General features: G+C 38.7%; 1 protein-coding gene across 1 annotated transcript in view; it reads right to left on the bottom strand.

The window, feature by feature from the left end:
- Positions 1 to 19,399, bottom strand: part of LOC126831854 (mucin-12) — a 202,925-nt gene that overhangs the window by 67,347 nt on the left and 116,179 nt on the right. The window contains exons 77-91 of the mRNA XM_056103261.1: positions 19,221 to 19,253; positions 18,604 to 18,699; positions 9,723 to 9,785; positions 8,631 to 8,914; positions 6,849 to 7,014; positions 5,902 to 6,219; positions 5,207 to 5,269; positions 4,353 to 4,642; positions 3,846 to 3,981; positions 3,487 to 3,564; positions 3,176 to 3,190; positions 2,713 to 3,005; positions 2,386 to 2,515; positions 2,180 to 2,212; positions 1,563 to 1,658 (exon numbers count right to left, since the gene is read on the bottom strand). Coding sequence (XP_055959236.1) covers positions 1,563 to 1,658; positions 2,180 to 2,212; positions 2,386 to 2,515; positions 2,713 to 3,005; positions 3,176 to 3,190; positions 3,487 to 3,564; positions 3,846 to 3,981; positions 4,353 to 4,642; positions 5,207 to 5,269; positions 5,902 to 6,219; positions 6,849 to 7,014; positions 8,631 to 8,914; positions 9,723 to 9,785; positions 18,604 to 18,699; positions 19,221 to 19,253 — 2,094 coding nt within the window. The remainder of the gene's footprint in view (positions 1 to 1,562; positions 1,659 to 2,179; positions 2,213 to 2,385; positions 2,516 to 2,712; positions 3,006 to 3,175; positions 3,191 to 3,486; positions 3,565 to 3,845; positions 3,982 to 4,352; positions 4,643 to 5,206; positions 5,270 to 5,901; positions 6,220 to 6,848; positions 7,015 to 8,630; positions 8,915 to 9,722; positions 9,786 to 18,603; positions 18,700 to 19,220; positions 19,254 to 19,399) is intronic.

Raw genomic sequence — 19,399 nt, 5'->3', positions numbered from 1 at the left:
GTTTTATTTCAAAAATAGGCTAATGTAAATTAAACAACATATTAATATACTAATAAAATACATAATATAGATTTAAGGAAATAGTTAGATGGCATTTGAAAAGTCGCAAAATAGTACAGGTAGTGATATCAAAATGTTTTCATATGTAACCCAGTCCATGTCAAGCAAATTGTCAATTTTATCTCCCTCTGATTTATATTTATAACCACATAGTTGACTTGTTGTCCTATTTACCTATGGGAGAAGTTCCGGGTGCCGTTGGGGACGTTCCTGGTGCTGGAGATAGAAATGATTGTATCTTTGATATTTCAGAAAAAATGAATCGTTTTACAATACTTGAAAAGCTCAAGTTAAACTGTTTGTCTGAAGATAGATCGAGGGAGTTGAAAAAATTGACAATATCATCCAATACTGCTGTGTGCAAATAGACTACACCTTCGAAATTAATAATTGTCCTTGTATATATGACTTTAGTGTTCTGTTATAACACACTTGTGAGTTACAAAAACCTGATCCCGAGCATTGTACATTCAAATCTGGAATTGGCGCTTTTCTAGGTCACATTATTGCATTCGAGGTACTTTTTTTTTCAAAAATAGGCTAATGTAAATTAAACATTTAAGGAATAGTTAGATGGCATTTGAAAAGTCACAGAATAGTACAGGTAGTGATATCAAAATGTTTGCATATGTAACCCAGTGCATGTAGGTGTGTGGTGCTTCAAATGCCCATGACTTGGACAAGCCATTGGAAAGATATAAAATAATCTTGGTCAGGAATATTACCTGCAGGCGATAGGCCGGTTGGTGGAGCAGTTGGCCGTGCAGTAGGGGATGTTCCAGGTGGTTGAATAGTAGGTGATGTTGCTGGTGGTGGCGCAGTAGGTGATGTTCCAGGTGGTGGGACAGAGGGTGATGTGCCAGGTGGTGGAGCAGATGGGGATGTTCCAGGTGGTGGAGCAGACGGGGATGTTTCAGGTGTTGGCGCAGTAGGTGACGTTCCAGGTGGTGGAGCAGTAGGTGATGTTGCAGGTGGCGCTGTTGTTGGGGATGTCCCTGGTGGTGGAGCAGTAGGCGATGTTCCAGGTGGCGCTGATGTAGGTGATGTTCCAGGTGCTGTGGGTGAAAACGTTAACTATGTGTTGAAAAGATAATTATTGATCCATTCGTCAGTATCGATTTCGTTGATATATTATTCAGAAGCGTTTCGTGCCATGAGCATGACTTTTGCCACTTTTAAAAGTAAAATGAAGTGACAGTTTTGACAAGGGATTTTGAAGCTGAATAAATTGGAAATAAGATAACCCAAAGCCACCGACCAAATCACCAGTTTGCCTTGAGTGCCTTGACTTTGTAGCCTCTACTTCTATACTGTATCACGTCTCTGCATATATATATTTAATAGGAAGAAAATGGCTAATAGCGCTAATACACTGTGCATGGCAGTAATCTAAAATCGTTACGTAAAAGTTACCAGCTCATTGCTTTAAATAGTTGGACTTGTTTACATATTTAATATGGATTTATCCAACTGGCAACCAGGAAGGAGTAGCAAGTACCAACCTGTAGGTGATGATGGCACTGGTGGTGGCGTTCCTTGTGTTGCAGTTGGTGATTCAGCTTCTACTGGCAATGTAGGTGAAGTTACTACTGGTGGTCCTTAATTATTTATTAAGACATATATCGTAAATTATCTAATTTTTAGTCGACAGAATTAAATAAACTTGATAATATAACATACACAAAATATGTAAGCTATGTGAACTAAGAATTAGTAAGTGTTTTAGAAAAAGTAAGCATACCCTGCCATGAGCACACTTTCAACAGTAAAATGTAGTGACAATTTGGACATGGATTTCCGAATCTAAAGATAATGGAAAGGTATAACCCAAGGCCATTAGCCGAATCACCAGATTAGTGGTTTAAGTTTTCTATAAGTAAAAAATTCGAAGTGGTCGGTGTTTTCTAAAGTAAATCAGAAAATGGCGCCATGTGCTCGGCAGGTAATGGCTACAGACAGATTTATCATACCAGTAGTTGAAATACAGAAACTTCCCATTATGTATTTGACAATTCGGAATAGGAGAAATGGTGGCCTTTACTTGTTACATCCGGTACAGATGATGAACAAAATCACTGATAATACAGAACATATTATTTAGAATGTATTTATACCCTACCTGTTGGCGATGTTCCTGGTGTACCAGTTGTCACTGTAAAAAAGAAGTCATTGTAAAGTGTATTGTTGTATTTTGTACGATAAAGAGAGAGAGAGAGATAGATTAATGCTTTATACAGGTCGGATTTATAGCACAGATGAGAAAGGTTGATACTCCTTTACAAATTTGGTGGTCCACTTAAAGTTCAGAATATAGAAGATACTCACCTACGAAGCAAGCGTGTACACTAACATCAATATTAATTGGTTCGGTAATGTTTGTGGGTGTTATCTCTACCAAAATATCTGTGACAACTACTTCCGGTGGGAATGTAAGAATACCGTCTGAAGGATCATCCTGTTAGCATATATAAATAAACACAAGATATTCAACATATCTAACATGGCTATCCCTAAAAATAAATATTTCGTGGTATCGTCCAAACATAAACACCAAAGGAATTATAAAGAATAAAATACATTTGAAATTGTAACATATCTGAATTTGGACTTAAGCAGCGTCATTTCTTAATTGTTAAAGATCCGAATACTTACATCAGTAGATTCAAGTAGGGTCCATGGTGCTGAAGGTCCCGTGCGTCCAAATACTCTAAATGTCTTGACATTTTCCCTGACTGGAAGATTTACTTCTGACAGATCAACGGGTTCACCCCCAGTAACTTTCAATGTGACGTTGGTAGGCGTGTCCGATGGGTTAATTGTAAATGGATCATCGCCTGGTCTCAGATCTGCTGGGTTATCTGTTGATGGGAAGGCAGGTTCTTGTTCAAGGTAAGTATCAGGTATAACTGTTGGGCTTCCCATTCCTTCTGTTACAACACATCGTGCTGGAAAAAAAGACAATTGATTGTTGATTGCTAATAATTAAAGACATTATAGGATAGAATGATAAAATATAATATATGTTTATGATATTTCAAGTCCAATGTTTAATTGTTGAACGACGTTTATATTGTTATGATTTATGATTTAGACATGACTGTATACATTAACTTACGTGTAGTTGATCCCACTGTAAATAATAATAAATAAATATTTTAATAGAATATCAGAATCGTTTCTGAAAGCTTGAGTAATTTAAACAACGCTGCTTTAACTGACTGGTTAATCTCTATCAAACCCTGGTACTATAGCTTGTTTATACAAGAGCAAGGAAAGTATTAAACCTTCCAAATTATATAGCAAGATTGGTAAAATTGAACATATCTGCATATGTTTTTATAGTACAAGCCAGAAATTAAGAAGACATATCTTAATATAAACTAATGTCGGATACAGAAAAGAAAAAAGTTGAATATATATAATTACAGGTTGGTGATGTCCCAATTGCCACTGTAGGTGATGTTCCAATTGTCACTGTAGGTGATGTACCGAGTCCGGCTGTTTCTAAAATAATTAATAAACAGGATGTTAGTTACAGTAGGTGATTGTTTCTAAAATGATCAAAACATAACATGTCAAGTAATAACTTGGATGCATCACGGGTCTCTAGCACTTGCAGGAAATCGAGGAACCCATGTGGTTGGTTGGTTTCATATTGCCCGTCCATTGGTTTAATATTTATATCAGTTCAAAATGATTGAGTATTACAGTTCTCATTTGAACGACAGGAGTGCACCATACGACCCTACATTGTCCCAATCAGTCGACTATTTAATATTATATACCTTCAAAGCACGCTCTGACATCAATCTTAAAAGAAGTAGGCTGGCCTGAAGAGGTTGGTGTTACTTCGATTCTGATTTTTTCGGCTACTGTTCCAGCAGGGAATGAAGCTTTAGGGATAGGTAACGATAAATCAGCCTTAAAAACAATGCAAATCACAGGTTAAAATACACATCAATTAGGAATCTCGAAAAGAAACATGTTGAGAAAGACAATGCTATAGACAAATTAAAATTAATTGGGCAGTGATGTAGGTGATATTTGGTTGTGGCTTGGATAAACATTGTGGGGGGGGGGGGGTAGCCTCTTATATTTAATCAAAAGTCTCGCCACTGTCTATTGTTATGTATTCAGATGTCGGAGTCATTCCGATACTGAGTACAGGAATAAACGGAATAAACATACAGCTGACATTGTCAGTCTTTGTCTGTAGCAATAATTGCTACACCAAGCCAGAACGATGTGTACATAAACACACATAATATCAAGACGAAACAAAATGTACTTACTGGGTTCAAGTATGCAGCTTCTGTTTCTGAACCGCCAGTTGGAGTTACAAATACTCTAATAGATTGAACATTATCGGGCGATACAAGCTGCACTGATTTAAGTTCTACCTCTTCATTTGTGACTGGTGTCAAATCAATTGTTATATCTGGTGTACTTCCAGCAGGGAAGGTGGCTGGGTCTGTACTTGCTGGTCTCAGGTTTTCTACATCAGTTGCTGCTGGCACAGTTGTAATACTTGATGTAGGGATAATAGCAGGATTATCCATTCCATTTACTTCAGTACAGACAACTGTAATTCGAGGAAAAGGCATGCTCATGAAAAAAGGAACTTGGAGTGACTAGTTTTCTATTAGTTGATATTGAATTCCATGTAGTCAAATTTACAGAATATGAAGTTAATAATGTAAACTATAGCTAATACACGATATTTAGAATTAAATTCACGGAAAATGCACGATCACGAAAACAGGAACTTGGAGTAACTAGTTTTCTATTAGCGATAAACCCTTTTAAATATCATCACACTTAATTATTCAGATATCACTTTTCAGCCTTATCATATCTACAAGAGGCCTCAAGTAGTTTGCGGGAAAAGTTCCGGGCGCCGATGGCGAAGTTCTTGGTGCTGGATATATAATTGATTTGTTTTTCTGACTTGGACTGCTGAAATTAAAGTGCTTGACTGAAAATATAAGCTGGGCCTCGAAGAAGTGTAACTGTCAAGCTCTTTAGCAATATTATCCATTGCTTCTTTGTGTAAATAGACTACACCAAGAAAAAACAATAACCTCCAATTCTGCTTTATGTAAATAGACTACACCAAGAAAAAAATAATTGTACTTGCATAATTTACCTGTGGGAGAAGTTCCTGGCACAGTTGGTGAAGTCCCGGGTCCAGTTGGGGAAGTTTCTGGTGCTACAGATAGAAATAATGTTATCTTAGATATTTCAGTGGAGAAAGAATTGTTTGTCAATACTTGAATTGGTCAAATTAAAGTGCTTGTCTGAAAACTGGCCTGAAGCTTCGGAAACGTGTAGCTGTCAAGCCAATTGACAATATCACACATTACTTCTTTGTGCAAATAAACTACATCACGAAATAAATAATTGTAATTTAGTGGTCTGCTATAACATCCTTATAAATTAGATAAGCTGTTCCTGATGATTGTAGATTCGGATCTGTAATTGGTGCTTTTATATGACAGGATGTTGCATTCAAACAATGTTGTTGTTGTTTCTCAAAAACTATGCTAATGTAAATTAAACCATATATGAATATAACACATTATATACATTTAATGGATAGGAAAGGCGACATTTCAAAAATCATAAAGTATAACAAGTAGTAATATGAAAATGCTTGAGATTGAACCCCATTAAGAATAGTATTGGGTAAAATAATGATTGATATCAGTGGATAATATGCTTGTCATCCACGGAAAAAACGCGTATTTCATATTTCGTATGTAGGTGGGTGGTGCTTCCAAAGCCATGGGCATGGTCAGTTCAATGGAAAAATGGCAAAAAAGATCTAGTCATGAATATTACCTGTAGGCGATGTGCCGGGTGGTGGGACAGATGGAGAAGTACCTGGTGGCGGTGCAGTAGGCGATGTTCCTGGTGGTGCTGCAGTAGGTGAAGTTCCTGGAGGAGGGACAGTAGGTGATGTTCCAGGCGGAGGAGCAGTAGGCGATGTTCCAGGTGGTAGAGCAGTAGGTGATGTACCAGGTGGCGCTGCTGTTGGCGATGTTCCTGGTGGTGGAGCAGTTGGGGATGTTCCAGGTGGTGGAGCAGTAGGGGACGTTCCGGGTGGTGGAGCAGTAGGTGATGTTGCAGTTGGCGCTGTAGTTGGGGATGTTCCAGGTGCTATGGGTGAAAACGTTAGCTATGTATTAGAAAGATAATTATTTATCAGTTTGTAATTCTTTGTTTCATTGATATATTATTCCTAAAAGTACAATAGCACCAATATCTTAGGAGGTTTATGATGAAATGACTCGGCAGTGTTTGGTGCCATTGCTTATACAAATACGAAATTTATTATACTATTGCATCAGACAAGAGAACACATCTTCATAGCCAATTTGTCGTGATTAACAGATACAACGTTCTGCATTTTCTATCAATTAGCAAGGCCCATTTAACTCATATGAAAGAAATGTTCCAGGTGTATTGCTAATGTGATATGCGAGTAGATGTTCCAGGTGGCACTGCAGTCGGTGATGTTTTATGTGGTGCTGCAGTTGGGGATGTTTCATATACTCTGGGTGAAAGCGTATGTTACATACTTTTACATACGGAAGCTTATTTCCAATAGATATATTTTAAGCAAACAATACCATAGGGATTAAGACCATTCTGACATAAAAATATAATGTTTACAATTCTGTTCATTATTAAGATTGCATTTGTCAACTTACTGATAACTTTGATATATGCCGTACTCTTTGGTAAAATCTTATCAGATTATGCATTAAAACATAAATAGGACCAACCTGTGGGAGATGTTCCTGCTGTGGCAGTCTCTTCAAAACATGCTCTTACATCCAAATTAAATTTAACAGCAGCTGTAGAGTTTGTTGGCACAATAGTAACTCGTATCTTTTGAGCTTTGGTTTCTGGAGGGAAATCAGCTTTTGGTATCGGGTCCTGGAGACCAGCCTATGGTTATACAAATAGACCATTTTTATATTGTCAATTGAAACCGTGGCAAAATAGATAATATTGAGCAAAACGGGTAAAAATTCCTTAAAGATACATTATGGGAGATTTTAATAGAGAGTTGGTCATTCTTGCTATAATAGTTCAAAAATAGATGATGACAGATTGACAGGCGTTAACTCCACCTACATAATCTCGATTATCAAGTAACGTTTTCAATGGCTGTGGTTGCAATTCAATTCGTATCACATTTATTTTTATTACAAATTAAAAATAAGACTTTTAATATATAGACAAGAAGCGAAAGTTTGAAAGGAATGGACCAACTCAATGAGGCATAATTATAGCCGACTTCTTGTACTGTAACTGGTAGGGCTACGTAACTCTAGAAGCAGACAAATACTAATAGGAAACAATGATCCAATGGGGCTGCAATTCAACTGGGGTGATGTTAGCTGCGGTGTTTATCAATTTCCATATTTTTTCTGTAAACGCAAGTGACAAAAGAGCATATAATACCGACATCCAAACTCTCATTTTAACCACAACTAAACATAATCTCAAGGCCGTATATATCGAACTTTCAATCAAATTGACTGACATGCGGCCTCGCTCAACAGCGGCCTCGCTTCGTATACTCTATCATTTAGCCTTGATCTAAAATTTCCGGCAGTATGACGTCAACGTAACGGTTTTTGATTAAAAATTTAATCAATCAATAAAATCCTGTTTAAATCCACCCTAATCCAAGCCATCCGTGCGTCTACAGAGTTGATTTTGTGCTTGTTGTGTAAATAAAGATCTAATTCATAATTTCTATGACATCTGAAGCCTAAAAAATGACTTGCAATAATCAGATTTAGCTCTTGCATAATGTATGTTTAAAAGATAAATGGCATGACTTTATGAAAAAAAAATTAAATTTGACAGGAACTGAAGCGTTCGTTGGCACCAGAGTAACTCGTATCGTTTGAACTTCGGTTACCGTAGGGAAATCCGCTTTTAGTGGCGCGTCCTATGATTTATACAAATAGGGAATTTTTAAATTGCCAACTGAAACCATGGCAGTGCTAATATTGAGCAAAACGGATCAAAATTCTTTAAAGCTCTCCTATTTTTGAATTGTCTACACGTTTTGCCCGAGTTTCTCAAGACATACAATAAAAATGACGTGATTTTATGGAAGAATAATAATACAATTATATAATAAAAATGAAGTATATGTATAATACTGTATTTATTTTGAAATGATCTATTTGGATTTAAATTTAGCCATAAAATATCTATATCTTTTCATGGGATCTGAATGTGGCATCTTTGAACGTGCATATTTTGATTTGTAACTTGTTAGTTCAACCGATGTACAGTTCGGCCCCATCACTAAATTTTATGATATATAAGCTACTTTGCAGATCATACACTCATTGATAAAAAACATTCTTCTTTCGCACTGTCAGAAATAAATGATATACACTCAATGAAATATCTTTATACACAGTAAGTATCCATATACATATATTCAAAAACTAATATTCGTGGCCAAATAACGTAATGTAAAGCACGTAACTGTTTTACCAAATTTACTTCGAATATAGTATTTAAGACATTAGACTTACTTGATCTGTTACAGGAGTTTCATTGCCCTGTGAATCAATCAGCACTATTTCTATGGATTCGAAATTCTCAGCATTCGGGAATGTGATGGATCCCAGATCGACATCCTCATCGGTATTAGGTGAAAGATCTATGGTAAATAGTATAGGATTGCTGCCGTTGGGTATGATAGATAATGGGACATCGCTTGTCCTTAGATTATCCACTTGGTCAGGTGTCAAACCCTCAACACTTGAACTTGGTATAAATGCTGGTTTCTCCATTCCATTTATCTCCTCGCATCTCTCTGAAAAAATTGTGAAAAGAATAAATGTTAACTCCAATGAAATATGGATTCAATTTTCACAGACTTCATGCATGTTTGAGATTTTCCGGTGGCGGTAAAAGAAACTGAGAAACTTGTTATGGTTATTTCACGCATATCAAATACAGACAGACTCTGTTATCATCTACGCTTAGTCTGAGAAGAAAACGTTCCTAGTCGAACCGAGTCATGGTTTTGAAGTAGACTACCTGGGAGTGAAACTTTACACTAAGTTTCATCACTTTCACTCAGTTAGAATCAAAGTAATCTTGCCCCAAAGCAACGACCAATGAAACTGCTTAGCTCTGTCTGCTTAGCTTTAGCGGTAAATATTAATCATTGAACGCAGTCAAGACATTCGCCTAATGAACATCCACACCATGTTTAAACATTTTATATCAATTAAAAGTAGAGTTGTTATTCCCAACGCAGAACATGCTCCTCTTCGAACTTCATTAAGGCATTCAACTAATAAACACCAAGTGTGATGGACAGATGGACGGACGAACCTATTTTAGTAGTCCCCTGCTTTCTGCATATTGTTCTGCATTTAACTTTGCGGAAATTACCGGTCGCCGTTGTTATGCATTTAACTATGGGAGAAGTTCCGGGCGCAGTTAATACTGCTGGATAAATAAATTGTTTGTTTTTAAAGGCTTCGGCTGCTTATCTGAAAATATACCTGGGCTTCGAAGAAGTGTGACTATCAAACAAATTGACAATATTATCCAATGTTGATTAGTATAAATAGACTACACCAAGATATAAATAATTGTTGTCCTGCTATTACCTGTGGGAGAAGTTCCGGGCACAGTTGGCGAAGTTCCGGGTGCAGTTGGTGATGTTCCTGGTGCTGGAAATAGAAATGATTTTAGCTTAGATATTTTAGAAACGAATGGATTGTTTGTCAGTACTTTAACTTGTCAACGTAAAGTGTTTGTCTGAAAACTGACATGGAGCTTCGAAAACCTGTAGCTGTTAAGCAAATTGACAATATCACACAACACTGCTTTGTGTAAATAAACTACACCACGAAATAAATTGTATAGAAGACTTGAGTGGTCTGTTATGACATCCTTATGAATTAATTACATAACATGTTCCTGGTGACTGTAGATTTGGATATGTAATTGGTGCTTTTATAGGGCATAAAATAGAGTAGGTAGTAATATGAAAATGTTTGGGTTTGGGATGGTGAGGGAACCCCATTGAGAACAGTATGCGGTAAAATAATATTTGATATCAGTGGATAATATGCTAGTCATCCATAGAATATAGAAAGCCTATTTCATATTTCATATGTAGGTGAGTGGTGCTTCAAAAGCGAGAGGCTTGGTCAATTCAATTGACAAATGGTAAAACAAATCTAGTCATGAATATTACCTGTAGGCGATGTGCCAGGTGGTAGGACAGAGGGAGAAGTACCTGGTGGCGGTGCAGTGGGCGATGTTCCTGGTGGCGGTGCAGTGGGCGATGTTCCTGGTGGTGCTGCAGTAGTTGAAGTTCCTTGAGGTTGGGCAGTAGGTGATGTTCCAGACGGTGGAGCAGTAGGCGATGTTCCAGGTGGTGGGGCAGTGGGTGTTGTGCCAGATGGTGGAACTGTTTGGGATGTTCCAGGCGGTGGACCAGTTGGGGATGTTCCAGCTGGTGGAGCAGTTGGGGAAGTTCCAGGTGGTCGGGCAGTGGGTGTTGTGCCAGATGGTGGAGCAGTAGGGGAAGTTCCGGGTGGTGGAGCTGTAGGTGATGTTCCAGGCGGTGGGGCAGTGGGCGATGTTCCAGGTGGCACTACTGTTGGGGATGTTCCTGGTGGTGGAACAGTTGGAGAAGTCCCTGGTGGTAGAGCAGTGGGTGAGGTTCCAGGTAGCGCTGCTGTAGGTGATGTTCCAGTTGGCGCTACAGTTTGGGATGCTCCAAGTGCTGTGGGCGAAAACGTTAGCTATGTGTTAAAAATATGATTATTGATCCATTTGTAAGTATTGATTTTATTGAAATTTCCAGCTTCATCATAACTATAAGAGACACTGTAGTAGTTTGTGGGAAAAGTCCCGGGCGCCGATGGCGAAGTTCATAGTGCTGGATATATTAATGATTTGTTTTTCAATGCTGAAATTAAAGTGCTTGTCTGAAAATATAAGCAGGGCCCCGAAGAAGTGTAACTGTCTATTACCTGTGGGAGAAGTTCCAGGCGCAGTCGGTGAAGTTCCGGGTACAGTTGGAGAAGTTCCGGGTGCTGTTGGCGAAGTTCCTGGTGCTGGAGACAGAAATGATTTTATATTAGGTATTTCAGAAAAGAATGAATTGTTTGTCAATTCTTTAACAGCTTATATTCAAGTACTTTCCTAAAAACGTGTAACTATAAAGCAAATTGACAATATTATTCGCCACTGCTTTATAATTATAATTATAATCGCATAGTTGACTTGTTGTCCTATTTACCTATGGTCCCGTCCCGGGTGCCTTTGGGGAAGTTCCTTGTCCTGGGGAAAAAATGATTTTATCTTTGATATTTCAGAAAAGAATGAATTGTTTGTCAATACATGAAAAGCTCAAGTTAAACTGATCGAGTGAGTCGAAAAAAATGACAATATCATCCAATACTGCTGTGTGCAAATAGACTACACCTTCGAAATTAATAATTGTAATTGTATAGATGACTTTAGTGTTCTGTTATAACACACTTGTGAGTTACAAAACCTGATACTGAGCATTTTAACTTCAAATCTGGAATTGGCGCTTTTATAGGTACGTTTTATTTTCAAAAATAGGCTAATGTAAATTAAACAACATATGACTATATTAATAAAATACATAATATACTTAAGGAAATAGTAAGATGGCATTTGAAAAGTCACAAAATATAACAGGTAGTTATCAAAATGTTTGCATATGTAACCCAGTCCATGTCAAGCAAATTGTCAAATAGTTGACTTTTTGTTCTTTTATTACCTGTGGGAGAAGTTCCAGGAGCAGTCGGTGAAGTTCCGGGTACAGTTGGAGAAGTTCCGGGTGCTGTTGGTGAAGTTCCTGGTGCTGGAGATAGAAATGATTGTATCTTAGATATTTTAGAAACGAATGGATTGTGTGTCAGTACTTTAACTAGTCAACGTAAAGTGTATGTCTGAAACCTGAAATTCAGCTTCGAAATCCTGTAGCTATTAAGGAAATTGACAAATAATAAAACAAATCTAGTCATGAATATTACCTGTAGGCGATGTGCCAGGCGATGGGATAGAGGGAGAAGTACCTGGTGGCGGTGCAGTGGGCGATGTTCCTGGTGGTGCTGCAGTAGGTGAAGTTCCTGGAGGTGGGGCAGTAGGTGATGTTCCAGACGGTGGAGCAGTGGGCGATGTTCCAGGAGGTGGGGCAGTGGGTGATGTGCCAGGCGGTGGAGCAGTAGGCGATGTTCCAGGTGGTGGGGCAGTGGGTGTTGTGCCAGATGGTGGAGCAGTAGGGGAAGTTCCGGCTGGTGGAGCAGTAGGTGATGTTCCAGGCGGTGGGGCAGTGGGTGATGTTCCAGGTGGCGCTGCTGTTGGGGATGTTCCTAGTGGTGGAACAGTTGGAGAAGTCCCTGGTGGTGGAGCAGTGGGTGAGGTTCCAGGTAGCGCTGCTGTAGGTGATGTTCCAGTTGGCGTTACAGTTGGGGATGCTCCAAGTGCTGTGGGCGAAAACGTTAGCTATGTGTTAAAAATATAATTATTGATCCATTTGTAAGTATTGATTTTATTGAAATTTCCAGCTTCATCATAACTATAAGAGATCCTGTAGTAGTTTGTGGGAGAAGTCCCGGTCGCCGATGGCGAAGTTCATAGTGCTGGATATTAATGATTTGTTTTTCAATGCTGAATTTAAAGTGCTTGTCTGAAAATATAAGCAGGGCCTCGAAGAACTGTAACTGTCTATTACCTGTGGGAGAAGTTCCAGTCGCAGTCGGTGAAGTTCCGGGTACAGTTGGAGAAGTTCCGGGTGCTGTTGGCGAAGTTCCTGGTGCTGGAGACAGAAATGATTTTATATTAGGTATTTCAGAAAAGAATGAATTGTTTGTCAATACTTTAACAGCTTATATTCAAGTACTTTCCTGAAAACGTGTAACTATAAAGCAAATTGACAATATTATTCGCCACTGCTTTATAATTATAATTATAATCGCATAGTTGACTTGTTGTCCTATTTACCTATGGTCCCGGGTGCCGTTGGGGAAGTTCCTTGTCCTGGGGAAAGAAATGATTTTATCTTTGATATTTCAGAAAAGAATGAATTGTTTGTCAATACATGAAAAGCTCAAGTTAAACTGATCGAGTGAGTCGAAAAAATTGACAATATCATCTAATACTGCTGTGTGCAAATAGACTACACCTTCGAAATTAATAATTGTAATTGTATAGATGACTTTAGTATTCTGTTATAACACACTTGTGAGTTACAAAACCTGATACTGAGCATTTTAACTTCAAATCTGGAATTGACGCTTTTTTAGGTCACTTTATTGCATTCGAGGCACGTTTTGTTTTCAAAAATAGGCTAATGTAAATTAAACAACATATGATTATACTAATAAAATACATAATATACATTTAAGGAAATAGTAAGATGGTATTTGAAAAGTCACAAAATAGTACAGGTAGTTATAAAAATGTTTACATATGTAACCCAGTCCATGTCAAGCAAATTGTCAAATAGTTGACTTTTTGTTCTTCTATTACCTGTGGGAGAAGTTCCAGGCGCAGTCGGTGAAGTTCCGGGTACAGTTGGAGAAGTTCCGGGTGCTGTTGGTGAAGTTCCTGGTGCTGGAGATAGAAATGATTTTATCTTAGATATTTTAGAAACGAATGGATTGTGTGTCAGTACTTTAACTAGTCAACGTAAAGTGTTTGTCTGAAACCTGACATTCAGCTTCGAAATCCTGTAGCTCTTAAGCAAATTGACAAATAATAAAACAAATCTAGTCATGAATATTACCTGTAGGCGATGTGCCAGGCGGTGGGACAGAGGTAGAAGTACCTGGTGGCGGTGCAGTGGGCGATGTTCCTGGTGGTGCTGCAGTAGGTGAAGTTCCTGGAGGTGGGGCAGTAGGTGATGTTCCAGACGGTGAGGCAGTGGGCGATGTTCCAGGAGGTGGGGCAGTGGGTGATGTGCCAGGCGGTGGAGCAGTAGGCGATGTTCCAGGTGGTGGGGCAGTGGGTGTTGTGCCAGATGGTGGAGCAGTAGGGGAAGTTCCGACTGGTGGAGCAGTAGGTGATGTTCCAGGCGGTGGGGCAGTGGGTGATGTTCCAGGTGGCGCTGCTGTTGGGGATGTTCCTAGTGGTGGAACAGTTGGAGAAGTCCCTGGTGGTGGAGCAGTGGGTGAGGTTCCAGGTAGCGCTGCTGTAGGTGATGTTCCAGTTGGCGTTACAGTTGGGGATGCTCCAAGTGCTGTGGGCGAAAACGTTAGCTATGTGTTAAAAATATAATTATTGATCCATTTGTAAGTATTGATTTTATTGAAATTTCCAGCTTCATCATAACTATAAGAGATCCTGTAGTAGTTTGTGGGAGAAGTCCCGGTCGCCGATGGCGAAGTTCATAGTGCTGGATATTAATGATTTGTTTTTCAGTGCTGAATTTAAAGTGCTTGTCTGAAAATATAAGCAGGGCCTCGAAGAACTGTAACTGTCTATTACCTGTGGGAGAAGTTCCAGGCGCAGTCGGTGAAGTTCCGGGTACAGTTGGAGAAGTTCCGGGTGCTGTTGGCGAAGTTCCTGGTGCTGGAGACAGAAATGATTTTATATTAGGTATTTCAGAAAAGAATGAATTGTTTGTCAATACTTTAACAGCTTATATTCAAGTACTTTCCTGAAAACGTGTAACTATAAAGCAAATTGACAATATTATTCGCCACTGCTTTATAATTATAATTATAATCGCATAGTTGACTTGATGTCCTATTTACCTATGGTCCCGGGTGCCGTTGGGGAAGTTCCTTGTCCTGGGGAAAGAAATGATTTTATCTTTGATATTTCAGAAAAGAATGAATTGTTTGTCAATACATGAAAAGCTCAAGTTAAACTGATCGAGTGAGTCGAAAAAATTGACAATATCATCTAATACTGCTGTGTGCAAATAGACTACACCTTCGAAATTAATAATTATAATTGTATAGATGACTTTAGTATTCTGTTATAACACACTTGTGAGTTACAAAACCTGATACTGAGCATTTTAACTTCAAATCTGGAATTGACGCTTTTTTAGGTCACTTTATTGCATTCGAGGCACGTTTTGTTTTCAAAAATAGGCTAATGTAAATTAAACAACATATGATTATACTAATAAAATACATAATATACATTTAAGGAAATAGTAAGATGGTATTTGAAAAGTCACAAAATAGTACAGGTAGTTATCAAAATGTTTGCATATGTAACCCAGTCCATGTCAAGCAAATTGTCAAATAGTTGACTTTTTGTTCTTCTATTACCTGTGGGAGAAGTTCCAGGCGCAGTCGGTGAAGTTCCGGGTACAGTTGGAGAAGTTCCGGGTGCTGTTGGTGAAGTTCCTGGTGCTGGTGATAGAAATGATTTTATCTTAGATATTTTAGAAACGAATGGATTGTGTGTCAGTACTTTAACTAGTCAACGTAAAGTGTTTGTCTGAAACCTGACATTCAGCTTCGAAATCCTGTAGCTCTTAAGCAAATTGACAAATAATAAAACAAATCTAGTCATGAATATTACCTGTAGGCGATGTGCCAGGCGGTGGGACAGAGGGAGAAGTACCTGGTGGCGGTGCAGTGGGCGATGTTCCTGGTGGTGCTGCAGTAGGTGAAGTTCCTGGAGGTGGGGCAGTAGGTGATGTTCCAGACGGTGGAGCAGTGGGCGATGTTCCAGGAGGTGGGGCAGTGGGTGATGTGCCAGGCGGTGGAGCAGTAGGCGACGTTCCAGGTGGTGGGGCAGTGGGTGTTGTGCCAGATGGTGGAGCAGTAGGGGAAGTTCCGACTGGTGGAGCAGTAGGTGATGTTCCAGGCGGTGGGGCAGTGGGTGATGTTCCAGGTGGCACTGCTGTTGGGGATGTTCCTGGTGGTGGAACAGTTGGAGAAATCCCTGGTGGTAGAGCAGTGGGTGAGGTTCCAGGTAGCGCTGCTGTAGGTGATGTTCCAGTTGGCGCTACAGTTGGGGATGCTCCAAGTGCTGTGGGCGAAAACGTTAGCTATGTGTTAAAAATATAATTATTGATCCATTTGTAAGTATTGATTTTATTGAAATTTCCAGCTTCATCATAACTATAAGAGACCCTGTAGTAGTTTGTGCGAGAAGTCCCGGGCGCCGATGGCGAAGTTCATGGTTCTGGATATATTAATGATTTGTTTTTCAAGGCTGAAATTAAAGTGCTTGTCTGAAAATATAAGCAGGGAATCGAAAAACTGTAACTCTCGGACACATTGACAACATTATCCAACACTGCTTTGTGTAAATAGCCCAACCTGATATAAATAATTGTATTTAAAATAGTTGACTTTTTGTTCTTCTATTACCTGTGGGAGAAGTTCCAGGCGCTGTCGGTGAAGTTCCGGGTACAGTTGGAGAAGTTACGGGTGCTGTTGGCGAAGTTCCTGGTGCTGGAGACAGAAATGATTTTATATTAGGTATTTCAGAAAAGAATGAATTGTTTGTCTATACTTTAAAAGCTTATATTCAAGTACTTTTCTGAAAATGTGTAACTATAAAGCAAATTGACAATATTATCCGCCACTACTTTATAATTATAATTATAATCACACAGTTGACTTGTTATCCTATTTACCTATGGTGCAGGGTGCCGTTGGGAAAGTTCCTTGTGCTGGGGAAAGAAATGATTTTATCTTTGATATTTCAGAAAAGAATGAATTGTTTGTCAATACGTGAAAAGCTCAAGTTAAACTGATCGAGGGAGTCGAAAAAAAATGACAATATCACCCAATACTGCTGTGTGCAAATAGATTACACCTTCAAAATTAATAATTGTAATTGTATAGATGACTTTAGTGTTCTGTTATAACACACTTGTGAGTTAAAAAACCTTAACCTTATCCCGAGCATTGTACATTCAAATCTGGAATTGGCTCTTTTTTAGGTCACTTTGTTGAATTCGAGGTACGTTTTATTTCAAAAATAGGCTAATGTAAATTAAACAACATATTAATATACTAATAAAATACATAATATAGATTTAAGGAAATAGTTAGATGGCATTTGAAAAGTCGCAAAATAGTACAGGTAGTGATATCAAAATGTTTTCATATGTAACCCAGTCCATGTCAAGCAAATTGTCAATTTTATCTCCCTCTGATTTATATTTATAACCACATAGTTGACTTGTTGTCCTATTTACCTATGGGAGAAGTTCCGGGTGCCGTTGGGGACGTTCCTGGTACTGGAGATAGAAATGATTGTATCTTTGATATTTCAGAAAAAATGAATCGTTTTACAATACTTGAAAAGCTCAAGTTAAACTGTTTGTCTGAAGATAGATCGAGGGAGTTGAAAAAATTGACAATATCATCCAATACTGCTGTGTGCAAATAGACTACACCTTCGAAATTAATAATTGTCCTTGTATATATGACTTTAGTGTTCTGTTATAACACACTTGTGAGTTACAAAAACCTGATCCCGAGCATTGTACATTCAAATCTGGAATTGGCGCTTCTTTAGGTCACATTATTGCATTCGAGGTACTTTTTTTTTCAAAAATAGGCTAATGTAAATTAAACATTTAAGGAATAGTTAGATGGCATTTGAAAAGTCACAGAATAGTACAGGTAGTGATATCAAAATGTTTGCATATGTAACCCAGTGCATGAAGGTGTGTGGTGCTTCAAATGCCCATGACTTGGACAAGCCATTGGAAAGATATAAAATAATCTTGGTCAGGAATATTACCTGCAGGCGATAGGCCGGTTGGTGGAGCAGTTGGCCGTGCAGTAGGGGATGTTCCAGGTGGTTGAACAGTAGGTGATGTTGCTGGTGGTGGCGCAGTAGGTGATGTTCCAGGTGGTGGGACAGAGGGTGATGTGCCAGGTGGTGGAGCAGATGGGGATGTTCCAGGTGGTGGAGCAGACGGGGATGTTCCAGGTGTTGGCGCAGTAGGTGACGTTCCAGGTGGTGGAGCAGTAGGTGATGTTGCAGGTGGCGCTGTTGTTGGGGATGTCCCTGGTGGTGGAGCAGTAGGCGATGTTCCAGGTGGCGCTGCTGTAGGTGATGTTCCAGGTGCTGTGGGTGAAAACGTTAACTATGTGTTGAAAAGATAATTATTGATCCATTCGTCAGTATCGATTTCGTTGATATATTATTCAGAAGCGTTTCGTGCCATGAGCATGACTTTTGCCACTTTTAAAAGTAAAATGAAGTGACAGTTTTGACAAGGGATTTTGAAGCTGAATAAATTGGAAATAAGATAACCCAAAGCCACCGACCAAATCACCAGTTTGCCTTGAATGCCTTGACTTTGTAGCCTCTACTTCTATACTGTATCACGTCTCTGCATATATATATTTAATAGGAAGAAAATGGCTAATAGCGCTAATACACTGTGCATGGCAGTAATCTAAAATCGTTACGTAAAAGTTACCAGCTCATTGCTTTAAATAGTTGGACTTGTTTACATATTTAATATGGATTTATCCAACTGGCAACCAGGAAGGAGTAGCAAGTACCAACCTGTGGGTGATGATGGCACTGGTGGTAGCGTTCCTTGTGTTGCAGTTGGTGATTCAGCTTCTACTGGCAATGTAGGTGAAGTTACTACTGGTGGTCCTTAATTATTTATTAAGACATATATCGTAAATTATCTAATTTTTAGTCGACAGAATTAAATAAACTTGATAATATAACATACACAAAATATGTAAGCTATGTGAACTAAGAATTAGTAAGTGTTTTAGAAAAAGTAAGCATACCCTGCCATGAGCACACTTTCAACAGTAAAATGTAGTGACAATTTGGACATGGATTTCCGAATCTAAAGATAATGGAAAGGTATAACCCAAGGCCATTAGCCGAATCACCAGATTAGTGGTTTAAGTTTTCTATAAGTAAAAAATTCGAAGTGGTCGGTGTTTTCTAAAGTAAATCAGAAAATGGCGCCATGTGCTCGGCAGGTAATGGCTACAGACAGATTTATCATACCAGTAGTTGAAATACAGAAACTTCCCATTATGTATTTGACAATTCGGAATAGGAGAAATGGTGACCTTTACTTGTTACATCTGGTACAGATGATGAACAAAATCACTGATAATACAGAACATATTATTTAGAATGTATTTATACCCTACCTGTTGGCGATGTTCCTGGTGTACCAGTTGTCACTGTAAAAAAGAAGTCATTGTAAAGTGTATTGTTGTATTTTGTACGATAAAGAGAGAGAGAGAGATAGATTAATGCTTTATACAGGTCGGATTTATAGCACAGATGAGAAAGGTTGATACTCCTTTACAAATTTGGTGGTCCACTT

The sequence above is a fragment of the Patella vulgata genome, chromosome 9, assembly GCF_932274485.2.
Source record: "Patella vulgata chromosome 9, xgPatVulg1.2, whole genome shotgun sequence".
Lineage (NCBI taxonomy): Eukaryota > Metazoa > Mollusca > Gastropoda > Patellidae > Patella > Patella vulgata.
The sequence above is the reverse complement of the archived record's forward strand: the minus strand, read 5'-3'. Positions and strand labels throughout refer to the sequence as shown.